The sequence below is a fragment of the Lissotriton helveticus genome, chromosome 1_1 (genome assembly GCF_964261635.1).
Source record: "Lissotriton helveticus chromosome 1_1, aLisHel1.1, whole genome shotgun sequence".
Lineage (NCBI taxonomy): Eukaryota > Metazoa > Chordata > Amphibia > Caudata > Salamandridae > Lissotriton > Lissotriton helveticus.
The window spans coordinates 902,544,455-902,557,354 of record NC_136057.1 but is presented as its reverse complement, the minus strand read 5'-3'; the positions used below and the strand labels follow the sequence as shown (position 1 = coordinate 902,557,354).

Here is a 12,900-nt window from a genome sequence, read left to right as displayed (position 1 = left end):
ACTAAGTCCACTATGCATCCTGGGCGTTAATGGCGCTATAGAATTTATATTACAAAATAGGTCAAGCGAAAGGATATTAATGCAAATGCGGCAAAGTGTTTAAAAATCTTCTGAGCTTCAGGTTATTTGGCTGCTGAGACAAGTCTGCTGGTGACATATTCCTGAATTAACTTACCTGCAAAGAGAAGGCTCTTTTTTCATGTTTCAGTTTCCTAGCAGTAAGAGTGACAAGATGCATACTGTCTGCAGAACGAAGGGAACCAGCTGGATGATTACCTGCTAATTTGCCACAAGGGATAGCTCTGCTCGATAAAGGGCGCTGCTGAACTGACACTCGCTGCAAAGCAGACAGCGCTAGACCAAGGCCATTGCGCTCTTTCAATTTCAATAGGCTCCACATGGGAGAATAGTAGACAGCCTTCAGTCTTCAGATTAGCTCATTGGAAAGCCAAACAAGGATTGCATAAGTGCACTCTAATTTTGAGGAACAGTTACATTTAGAAACCATCTGGCGAAATATTAAAAACATGTAGTCTTTTTAATGATCAGAACAACCAAGCTTGAGAGATGATGATGACGTACATAGCCAGTGCCAACTCTGAGATTCTTGACCCCCAATTTCTTCTTTTCTGTTATAGCGAGTGGGGAAAGGAGACCCAATAATGCTCGACAGAAACTGATAGTTCACAGTGGGGTACTGATAACGAGGTGGCAATATTTATGTTCTGCTTCCATTTAGTTTCGGTCTATTGTAGAAATGCCACAGCTGAAGACACAATCTGAAACCGTCATATGGTGCCACCCAGATCACCCCCTACTATAAGGTCGATCTTCTTATATATATTCCAGCAACAACTCCGTATGTCTCCAAACGAAATTAGACAGCACTCCGGTCGTGTTTCAAAGATGATTTATTGGCAGACCCCCTGCTCCCTCCAACAGATGCGTTTCACCTTTCGGCTTCGTCAGTGTCGACGTGTAGAAGTGTGTTCTAAAGAAACCGTTATATCGCCTACCATTACTCCACCTCTCTACTAGAAAGTGAAAGTGGACTACCCCTCCGTGTCCCCTACGGTGGCCATCTTACAATGTAGTAGAGGAGTATTTTTTGGGTTCACATTTCCAATAAAAATAACGGTTTCATGAAAGTGCAAGTGCAATATTAAAAACAGTGTTGTTAAACATTATTCATAATCGGCTATTTCATTTTCACACATACAACAAACATAATGTTAGGGGAAAACAATATTCCGAAACACGAGGAAAGCTGTGTGTTACACCGCTATTGACTAGAATTGGTTCCTAAAAGCAAAATGTTACGCAGGGAAATCCAAATGTCCGTGTTTTGTATATATACATGTATAGATACATAGAGAGTAATCCCATACTGCAATCTCAAAGATGTGGTTGCTACATTATAGGTATTGCTATCATAATTTTAAGCAATTTCTTTCTTTGTCCCCTTTTATGTTGTTGGTGTGTGTCCTCATATGTTGTCCTGAATGGGCCGGCTCGACTCTATGTGTTTTTTTGTTTCGCGTTTTTGCCCTGTATGGGCCAATTCTTTGAGTTCCAAATCAACTCCAAAATTAAGAGAGTGAAAGAGGCTGGATGGTCAATTCAAAAACATCTTAATTGGTTGTTGTTTTCTCTTTTTCATATCTTTTTTATTCAAGTACAGTGACTGTAGGATAATTGATGTTGTTCTATCCTATCGAGAGTTAGTTTTCCATGTGGTCCCACTGGAAAGCCAATTCTCCATTTGAGTCTTGCTCCCTTGTCTTTTCATTACCTTCTCATGCTACTTTCTTCTTTATGCTTCTGCCTTTCATTTCTATTCTAGATGGACCCACAGTTCCTCATCGTTGTTTAACCCTGTTGGATGTTTGCTCTGCAAGTCAATTATATATTTAGATTCCAGCACCCTAAGAGCTTTAATCCGGTCCCCACCTCTCTCTTTTCTATCTACCTGATCTAGGCAGAAGAACGTAAGCAGATCTCGATTACTGTTATGATGAGTTTCGAATGAGCGTGCTACCGGATAACTGGTATCCCGGTTTGTTATTGCACGCATGTGCTCTAATATGCGCTTCTTTACCGGGTTGATTGTGCTTCCGATATATCTTTTCGAGCACAGGCATTCTAGACAGTAAATAGCAAAGTCTGAATTGCAATTGAGAAATTTTATGATTTCTCTTGTGGGTCGTCGGTCATTCGGTCTCCCTTCATATTTTGTTCTTTTACTGCTATATTTGCATGCCTTGCAGTGCATACAGGGAAAGAAGCCTTTGACGGGTTTCATCCTGGTTGTTTTGGGTGGGTCCTCGAAATGGCTCTTAATTAAATGATCATTGAGTGACTGACAGCGTCTATAGGTTATAGACGGATGTGGGGGTATGATGTTTTTCAAAATGGCATCAGTTTTTAAGATGTGCCAATTTCGGTTAAATACCTGTACTAATTCCCCAGATCTCATGTTGTAGTTGGTAATCATCCATATAACACCTTCTGAATCAGTTTTCTTTTTTCTTTCAGAAGTTCCTTTCTGTCAATTAGGTCTACTCTACTTGCTGTATTTGCTAACAACATTTTAGAATAGCCTCTTTCTTTGAATCTTATTGTGGCGGCATCCCTCGCTTGTATAAAATCTTTCTTGTCTGAGCAGTTTCGTTTAAGACGGAGCAATTCTCCAAATGGGATGTTTCGGATCATGCTTTTGGGATGGTGGCTTGCCGCGTGTAACACGGTATTGCCCGCCGTCGGCTTTCTGTAGAGTTTGGTATGTAGTGTGTTTCCTTCTACATATACCTCTAGGTCCAGATAATATACCGAGGTGTTACTGATGGTACTAGTGAATCTTAGGTTTAAATCGTTATTGTTCAGAGGGGCCACATACTCCTCAGACGAGGCCATGTCGCTGCGCCAAACAACAAAGAGATCGTCGATGTATCTGGCCCAGATCATGATTTGATCTAGCCATTTCTCATTGGTCCCACCCCAGGCCACGTGCTTCTCCCACCAGCCCACGAACAGGTTTGCGTAGCTGGGGCCAAGCACGTGCCCAGCACCGTCCCCCTCGTCTGCCTGTACAGGGTGCCTGCGAATAGGAAGATGCTGTTATTAAGACAGAATTCCGTCATTTTGAGGAGCATGCGGTTATGTTGGTGAAATTTTAGCGGTTTTCTGCCAAGGAACCATTTCACCGCAGAGATGCCATCCTTGTGGCCAATACAGGTATACAAATTTGCGACATCAAGGATAATCAGAAGCATGTCTGAGTCCCACCTGATGTCATCAATTAGCCTAAGGAAATCTTGGGTGTCCCTCACGTATGATGACAGGTCTTTAACGAAGGGTGCCAGGTACGTGTCAATGAATCTAGATGTATTTTCCAAAAGACTGCCTATCGAGGAGACTATCGGTCTCCCCGGAGGGTTCCTGATGTCTTTGTGCACCTTGGGAAAGTGATAGAAAGTGGGGATCACTGGGTTCTCACACTGTAAATAATCAAATTCATTTTTATTGATCATGCCCTCATCTCTCCCAAAAAAAAAAAAATAATAATAATATATATATATATATATATATATATATATATATATATATATATATATACACACATATATATATATATGCAGAATCCAACCTCAAACCTCTGCACCAAATAGTTTTTTTACTCTACCTAGTGACTCCTCTCCACTACTTCCCTCATAACTACAAAAGGGGAGACAGCCTTTACAACGCTGGCAATACCACGTAGGTACATAACAACGCGGTTGTTACAACAACCGTGTTATTACCGCGCGTGCCTTTACATCGCAAGAAGTTTCAACGACTTGCGCTAGGTGGCGTACAACACCAGGGAATGTGTTGGATTTTAAATCCAACACCTTCCCTGCTGTTGAGCTATCTGGAGTAGGAATAGTAATTGATACTATTCCTAGGTCCAGAAAGCCACCTAGAGCAAGTCGTTGAAACAACTTGCGATGTAATGCACGCGTGGTAACAACGTGGTCGTTGTAACAACCGAGTTGTAACATACCACGTAGTAAAAGCATGCATTGTAACGTGCTACATTCCTACAAAAGTGGTTTCTCACTGGTCTGTGTCTTGTTGTATATTCGTAATATTTACCCCTCACATGTAACGTACTCAATCAACAACCTGCAAGGAGCTTTCTGTCTAGTTTATAGTTGTTGTTTGTAAGAACCTGCTGGCAGGTACTCTGATCCTCTAGGAGCAATACAGGAAATACTAACGGCACGCAACACGAACACACATCACTAGCACAACGGAAGCTCACAAGCCAGTGGTCTGTGGACTTGTAACAAAAGTATGCTATAGGTACCTGTCAACAGCAGTCGGTACTGGGGTATCCGCTGAACAGGCTTGAGCAGGTAGTGTTTCAGTGCCAGATTTGCACAACGAGGGCTCAACTGAAAGGCAAATATCGAAAAAGAATCAAAGCAAGCCAGACAAAGAAGTAATTTTATGTTCAGCTATTGAGCAGTCAAAGCAAGGCCACCCCATAGACTGCATTGTTGTACTCTGTGCCACACTCCAAGTTCATTTTTGCACAGACAGCTATCAAATACATTGGAAACCCCACCAAAAAACTAGAGATGACAACATGATAAAAAAAGATTTTGCCAGTCGTAAATAGAGAGGTTGCCGACCAGAGTGATGTTTGGACATGGAATCAGGTGTCTGGGGTTGGGGTAATATTCTGACTCCAGCCTACACAACTGATCAATTTGCTGCAAAAACATCGAAATAATATCAATTGAAAGTACCTTTTGTGAGCACATGTACAAAGGAGCATAAATGATAGAAAGCCCTGACGAAGTTCAGCATGGCCTGAACGAAACGCATTGGTTGTAATCCTTGGCCAGTGATTTTCTCTTAAATATTTCTGTTTAAGAGGAGCGTCAAGCAATGGCTGACATTTTGGTTGTGGTGCATTACACTTTGAAATTGAAGGGAACTTTGTGGAGGTGCGGGCCCAAGATTCCGCCATTGCGAGTGTTGAGTAAAAAAAATAAAAATAAAAAATAGGTGTGAAGCTGCATTAATTCCATAGAGCTCAGCTGACATTTCTACACTGGATGTAACAGATGTAGGCCAACCTACAGGGAAATCAGGAGATACTCCAGTAGAATGATGCCTGTGAAAGGCTGGTTGTGTCTAGGCCGCGTCAAGTTTAACAGGTGGTCAACGGGAAGTAGGAGTGCAACAAGAAACCGGTTAGGAAAATGGAGATGGGCATGCAAAAGAAGGAGTGCAAAATAAAGCACAAGTACAAAAGGAAGAAGGTGGGAAAAGGTAGTACTAGTATTGAACAACTGGACTTTACTACATACATGAAGGACAGATGATAGATTGAGTTTGCGTTCACGACTGCAATGTGTAACGTTTGGTTTCTTATAGTTCATACAAAGAAGGCAGCTAACAGGTACTTAACCATGGCCAATCGAGTCTCTCGCTCTAACAAGTGTTATTTTTACTGCAGAGAACTAAAGGTAAACAACTAACCTGAAACTAGAGATGTACCTGCCGAAATGTTAATCATCTTAATAACCTCAGTCCCAGACTCCCTTAACTCTCCCCTCACAGGCACAAGCATCCTCAAGCTAGGGGTGCAACACAGGCCACTGCAGCCTCTGTGGAGCAGGGAGGCCCTACTTCAGGATGTCCTCTAGTCAGCAGGCCCCTGACCACATTCTGCAGGGGGGGTGGGACCTTTATTTGTGTTACACCACTGCCAATAGAAACTCCATGAGAACACCAAGCAATGCACAGAACGGGAACCCAGACATTACCTCAAACTCCTTCACCACTGCGGCAAACCCCGGGTTCCTTTTACAGTGTTCATCTAGCAGGGCAATGTTCCTCTCAAATTCTCTAATGTATGTCGAATACATTTTCAGATAAGGGCCTTTCGTCACAAAAATATCTGCAATTTTCTGATGTTCACTCCTAAAACCGGAGAAGAGATAATATTATGAATCTCTGCTTATATTAAAACATCCCAAAAAAGCAACAATGTTCAATCCCCGCCTGAGAACACCGCTCAACATCAGAAGTGTCATATAATGTTGGGAAATGCCTCCAGCTACAGCCATGACAAATTTGGATGTACACAAAATTTGAAGATCTGAGCATGCATTAGCCAATATTAATACGTTTTTACTGTCACAAGACTTGAAATGACAATTTAAAAACTAAAAAACAGAACTGTATTCTGCATTTGTTGTGATAGTCTGAAAATCCTGGACAGAAAGTGTTCTTAAACACAAAAAAAATGTGTGAAAGTCAATGAGAGATCGCAACACTTAAAATTACAACTGAAGTTCCGTTACAAGACTTAAAGATGGTATTATGTAGAAAAAACAACAGGTTAATGTGATTGTAGGATTACAGGACCACAGACCACTAATGTAAATGTATTTGTGTAGCCTTTTATCATTTTCGTTAAGGAAGGAGCAAGCATTTATCTAAATAGTAGTTGTGTGATGTTGTACAGGGCCGGCAGGATAATCTCTTGGTATGTTTTGTAATGCGACAAAGTGAATAGACAGTACATATGACATTATGTTTTACTGAAAAAGCTTTTCAGCGAGAGACATGACTGACTACAAAACAGAGGCGTTTATGGTGCATGTCCTATAAATTAGGATGTAATGGAGTAAAACATTGCTGAGATGGAAAGTCATATAACTTTTCTAGATTTTGTTCTTTTTCAATAAACAAAAATTAATAAAGCAGCACTCTACTGGGAGGATGGGGTGGGATGTTTTCATTTATAATTTGAGAAATACTAAGCATCATTTGCAGACGCCAACTTAAGAGCATAGCTGCGTGTTGTTACCAGTGGGCCATCCTGTCTTTAAGTTCTCGAAGTACATCCCGGTTGAGTTCGTAGAGCTGAGGCAGGTAGTAGAGGATTTGGTTCAAAATCTTGTCCTCGATCACCGGCTTCCCCTGCTGCCTGGATGCGTGGGCGACGGCATTCCGAAAGTCCTGGCGAGCATCCGCAAAAAGATAACAAATAAACAATGGACATTCACACACAGACAAATCACTTCCTTCGCCAAAAATACTTCGGGTCAGAGCAAGCACCAAGGAACAAATGCACATTCATTTTGTACAATATATTTTTTTGAAACAGCTACTGTGTGTTATTAAAACAGTAATACGAGTCAGTTTGGGAGCCAGGTTTTCTAAACCCCAGGTAAATTATATTTTGCTGCTTGGGTGCTCCTCCATCCCTACCAAAGAGTCTATTGTTTAGGCAATTTGTTGCACTCTGGTGACCTCTTCTAATAGTGCCTACAGTTCTTGTAAACTTGCATCACACCCTGTACTGACATGATCAATGTCTATTACTCAAATCGAAAAACCAATTTAATGTGTAACATTTCAGAATAAACTACTCAATGCTATATTATTTAGGAAAAAGAAAACAATCGAATTCACTAAAGTGCAAATAAAACTTTTCCAAGTCCTGCACTAAGTGCAAACCCACCATCAAGGGTCTTTTTTAAAGGTTTGTCTTTCTGTTGCCGGTACAGCAGTATTTGAGGTTCTGACTCAGAGGTGAATACGGCCATATGTCCAATGAAGCAGGTTGTAAACATGTAGCCCTCGCACAGCAAGCTTGTGACAGCTGTTCTGTATCGTCTGAGCTGGGGTAACATGCCCAGTAGTGGTATCTGAGTGTGTTGTGTGCCCGGTTATAGGGTTCGATTGTGTGACTGGGCTTCAGCACTGCCATATCGCTGGATGTTCCCAAAGGGAATGAGCCTTGTGCAGCACAAACTACACACGTGACCTAGCGAGCACAGCTTTATTTTGGTTGAGAGTCCGGACTCTTTGGGCCTCCTTCCCTAGCTTCAAATATTCGAGACTTTCACTTTTCAGACCTGTGCGCCTTCGCGTAGCTCGAAGCAGTGGGCGCTATGTTAAGTGTTTACGTTACAGTCTGTGAGCCCCATTGACGAGGCCCACCTGCCACTCCCTGGACCCGACAGCTGCCAGGCCGCGCTGGGCACTGGGAGAGCCGCCCTCGCCCCCGGCAGCGGACAAGCAGGGCTCCGATCGCCCACAGTGACAAATGACGCAAGACTTGTAAAGTGACAGTCTGCCAGCAGCTGATGACAAAACAACAGGTGCGCAGGCCGCACTGAAACTCACACCGGGCTCTAGAAATGGCAGACAAAGGGTTACTTCCAAAGCACCTCGACAGGCCGACGACAACAAACACAAATCCATCAGCCACACGATTTAGGGCAAGGCCATCTTTTCCCTCAAACATCTATCTTCATCTGAGCGCAGTCGGTTTGTGGCAACACCAGAGAACAGTCCTGCTAAGGAAGCTAGCCCTGGTCACCCCGCCGCAGCAGGGTAGCTTTAAGACCGAAACACCACACGCAACATGCGTCTTTCGGGCTAGACACAAGCTTCACAGGAGGCCACCAGAGCTGGGCGCAGTATTCAAGAACCGATCAGAGGACATTAACATTCAGAGCGGTCTCCGCTCCAGTTTCAGGTCTGTGTAGGCTTCTGGAACATGTACCTTCACTTAAAACGTCCCCGCGCACAGTAGGAGACTGACTTGTGAATACAGCAATAACATTATGATACAAACTTGTACTGTGTGGGTCTGGAAAAACATCCACGCGCAGAGCAGCTGACGCGCAGGTGGCTTCCTAAATAATGCCCAGTTTCCGGCGCTGCCCAGGATATCCGCTCAGCACGCGGAGGAAAAGCCTTGCATTGTCACCGACAGGTCAACGCAGCAAAAGCAGAACGGACGGCCTGGCTGCAGCCAACATTTCAAGGCTTTCATACGTCAGACTCTGGACCACAACAACCGGACACAAAATACCTTGCACCTGCCTGAATAACTTTCCTCTCCTGGTGCTTGTTGCAAACTCTTCCCTACTGCTTAAGAGTGCAAGAGAGAGAAAGAAAACAGCAGGCAAAAGGAGATGCGAGGCAGAGAGGAGGTCAAGCGAGAAGGGAGCAATAAGAGAGCATACGTGAGAAAGAAGGGAAGGAAAAGTACCAGGAGAAAGGGGCAGGAAGGAGCAAAGCTGGAGAAAGGATTCAAAAGGGAAGCAAGTGATGAAAGAAGGCGTGGGGAGCAAGAAAAAGGTGTGGACGAGAAGGGGAAAGGGAGACCAAAGTAAGAACAAGAAGGGGAAGAAAGTGTCATGAAAGAAGGAGGGAGCAGAATAAGTAAGTCTTATGGTCGGACAGTATGAGGAGAGATATAGCAGTAAAGAATGAAGGGGTAGAAGAAACGAGTAGTCGTGGGAGAAAAAGAGGCAGTCAAAAGGTAGTATTTTATGAAAAATAAACCAATAAGTCCACTTAAAAACACAAGCAGAGGGCTCTTCAAACCACTCCTGAAGTGGTTGGGCTCTCTTGTTTCGTTTGGTCAATCTATGCAGTATGGGGGCTACGGTGGCATATTTTCCAAGTCCGTTTTTGGTTCCCAGTCCGGCCCTGCTGATTACATCTCTTTATCTTGATTTATATTGGAGATAATGGCTGATATCTGCAATATCTGATATAATTTATGTGGAAACATTTATAAAATAGTAATATGATAATCAATGAAATATCATTTGTGTTCTTATATATACCAAAACTACAAATGGAATCCTATTTCAATATTATATAGAATAGTTGTATATAGTCTCCACATATATCAAATATGTAATTAAACACAATAGTAATTCTGAATCAATTGTGATCTTACAAATAACTTACTTGTTAATCGTATTCCCATATTGAACTAATTTGCAGTAGGATGACAAAAATACGTCACAACATAAAATTCAATTTGATGCTAATCCTGCAATAAATATATTTTTTGTCGTGTTTGTTTCTGCTTTCTGAAGACCTGTATAGTGCTCCGATACCCGCAAGGGTCATGTTCGTGCTAAATAAAACTTTCCAATAAAGAAATAAATTGCATGTTTTAATATTAATCATACTATATCATAAATGATATCTGGATTTTGGACATCTAACTCATCTTAACATACTTCAATCATGTTCAATCCTTGTTATGTACTCAACATAGTTTATTTTTAATAAAGTTAGATTATCCATCTAGATTTAAATTTGCAGCCCAATATTAAATACCACTCTCCACCGCCTACGTTATTTTTTGGGGTACAAATGCCAATACATTTAATGAATGAGAGATCACAAATATGAATTTCTTTATAGTATAATACTATTGGATATTTTTCTTCATTCTTTCCAGTATATTCAGCTGTTCTGATTTTAAGTTGTCAAATGGTACTATCGAAATATGGGAAGCTACAAAGGAATTGTAATGCATAAGCTACAAAATAACTTTTTCAGTTAAGAACAGTTCTGACACTAAAACAACTACACTGCTTCCACATATTTCTCTGCATTTACTAGGGGAATGTATCACATATTATAATTACCATAGCAGCAACACATCTTTTTTTTTAGGTAACCAAGAGACTTGTGGGCTAAGGGGTTTATAAATGTTACCAGTACATTTATCTTTTAAACTTTCAACTCTAAGGAAGGTTATTTTACCTCCAGATAAAATATATCTTTTCAAAATTGGGTCAGATTATTATCGATGCCAACGTTTATTAATAAAAGGATATTTGCAACTTTGTCTGTAAAACCTGTTTAAGAAATATATCTATTCTGTGTCTCGTTCATACTGGCTGATACCTTTATTTTATACTGTTACATGTTCAATCTCATCCTTGTCATTCGCTCTCTTCCTCGCATTTGTAATGACACCCAAAGAGTAACCCCTTCTTCTAAATCTTTGCATCATATAATCCACAGTCTGCATATAATCTTAACGGTAAGTACGGTTTCTCTTTTCGTTGATTAGCTCACCACAGGTGATTGCTGCAATAGAACAAAGTGGATGGCTACACTGAGCTATAAGTATCACATTTAAAGATGTAGGTTTTCTAAGAAAAAGGACTTTGGCAAATTATCATCCCATATTATCACACATAAATCAAAGAACTTTAAACTGTCATTTTGTATAGCGTAGGTCAACTTCAGACCCCATGGATGTTGATTACATTTCTGTATGCATTTCAACAGTATCTTGTAATACGCTCCATACTACAAATAGATAATCTATACATCTTTTCCACATCAGGCTATCAAAACTGTACTCTTCCAGATCTTAGGGCAAGGCACAGCTCTTTTCAAAGAAAACACCTCACGAGGTTGGTATATGATGGAGTGAATGCCATACCCATAGCTGTACCCTGTTGTATACAAAAACCCCTTCAAATCATACATAACTATTATTCAATATTAAGGTTTCCATCTCAATAAGTAAGTTTGAACATTTATAGAAATTCCAACTATCAAGTACATCCTTCTTCCTGCTTGGGTGATCCGTTAAACAGATGTAGCATATGACAAAGGTATAGTAGAATCCTCTTCAAGTCAATCCTACCCAAATAGTTACCATGTAACTGTATCTTTTATGCATGCATACACACACAATCACATAAAAACACCAAAACCACAAATACGGCTCCCCACCCTTTGTCCAGGTGTATTAATTTAGACCTCAATTAAGATCAACAATATAAAACAATAAAATACTTTGTGGCAATTTTAACACATTTAACATAATTAAGAATAAAAAAACAATTCACAAAAGAAAATTATAGCATACAAACGTATTTGTAGGAAAAATTACTAAATTAATCAATTAATCTACTTTTGTTATATTGAATATACAATACAAAGGAGTTAAATAATGTTTCTTTGCTTCTACCTCAGTAACAGATGGACAAATATAAAATGCACGTCTTAATTCTTTTGGCCCATCCTGGCAAAGGTCACATAGAAGGTCATCTTTTCTTAAGTTAGAGCAATGCCTCTAAGTATTCAATGGCAAAATACCCAGTCTGAGCAAGAGTATTACTCACCATACACTGTCTTGCAGAGTAAAAAATAAGCACATTTGAGGTTGCTTAAAAGCTACAATATCTTTGAAAGTTTAGTACAATTGTAAGTTTGTGTAGTGAGAAATGTTGTGAGAGCAACTTAATCTAGAACCTCATTAAAAAACATTTGTTTTTATTTGAGCAGAGGACCATGTCTGTAAATATTCTTATACATTCAAGTTGTTTTAATACAAGCCTAAGATGTCAGGTTGTGAACATTGCGCCTGCCCAATGAACTACAGTTCCCAGCAAGACCGGGGGTTGAACTACGATTCCCAGCATCCTCGGCGCCGAGAGGGATATCCCTGGGCGGAGTTGGGCGCTCGAGGCTTGCGATTCTGAGCGTGAGGAGGACGCGGCTGCTCCTCCTCGAGCCCGGTGTTTTGGTGCTGTTTCCAGATTTGTGATCCTCGTCTATGAGGTTTGAGACTGGTGTTTGTATGCCCTGCGAGATATCACGCTGGCTAGCGTGGATGTCTGTTTTACTGTTTCTCGTGATTGATAACGAGGAGCGTTCTGCTGGTTTGTTTTTGTCCTCGCTGCTGCAAGGAAACATTCAGTAGGATTCTTGGGAGTCCATATTCTAGACAGGCGGTCTGCTTCTGTGTAGTGCGTGCGGAGCCAGGCACGTTTTCATTGAAGTGCAAGTGGCGGAGTGCAGGGAGGGATGAGGACCTCCGCACTACCGACATGAATTATCATTGTTGGCCTCACGATCTTTGGATGGGATTATAATTACCAAAGCGGATGACGGTAGTTAACACTACGTCATGCCGTGTTTGGATTGATTAATGAAATATGACATGTACTTGCTTATAGTGTAAAGGAGCCATTTACACTAGCGAATCAAAGGAGTTTTGTTTTGTGCTTTCAACAAAGAAGTCCTTTCGGGTTTCTTTTTCTTTCATGGAGTGCC

The 12,900-nt window shown here is 41.1% G+C and overlaps 1 protein-coding gene across 1 annotated transcript in view; it reads right to left on the bottom strand.

Annotated features, from left to right (window-relative positions):
• Window positions 1–12,900, bottom strand: part of FGD6 (FYVE, RhoGEF and PH domain containing 6) — a 266,156-nt gene that overhangs the window by 87,610 nt on the left and 165,646 nt on the right. Inside the window, exons 6-8 of the mRNA XM_078675951.1 lie at window positions 6,869–7,020; window positions 5,820–5,976; window positions 4,349–4,436 (exon numbers count right to left, since the gene is read on the bottom strand). Of these exons, the coding sequence (XP_078532077.1) occupies window positions 4,349–4,436; window positions 5,820–5,976; window positions 6,869–7,020 (397 nt within the window). The remainder of the gene's footprint in view (window positions 1–4,348; window positions 4,437–5,819; window positions 5,977–6,868; window positions 7,021–12,900) is intronic.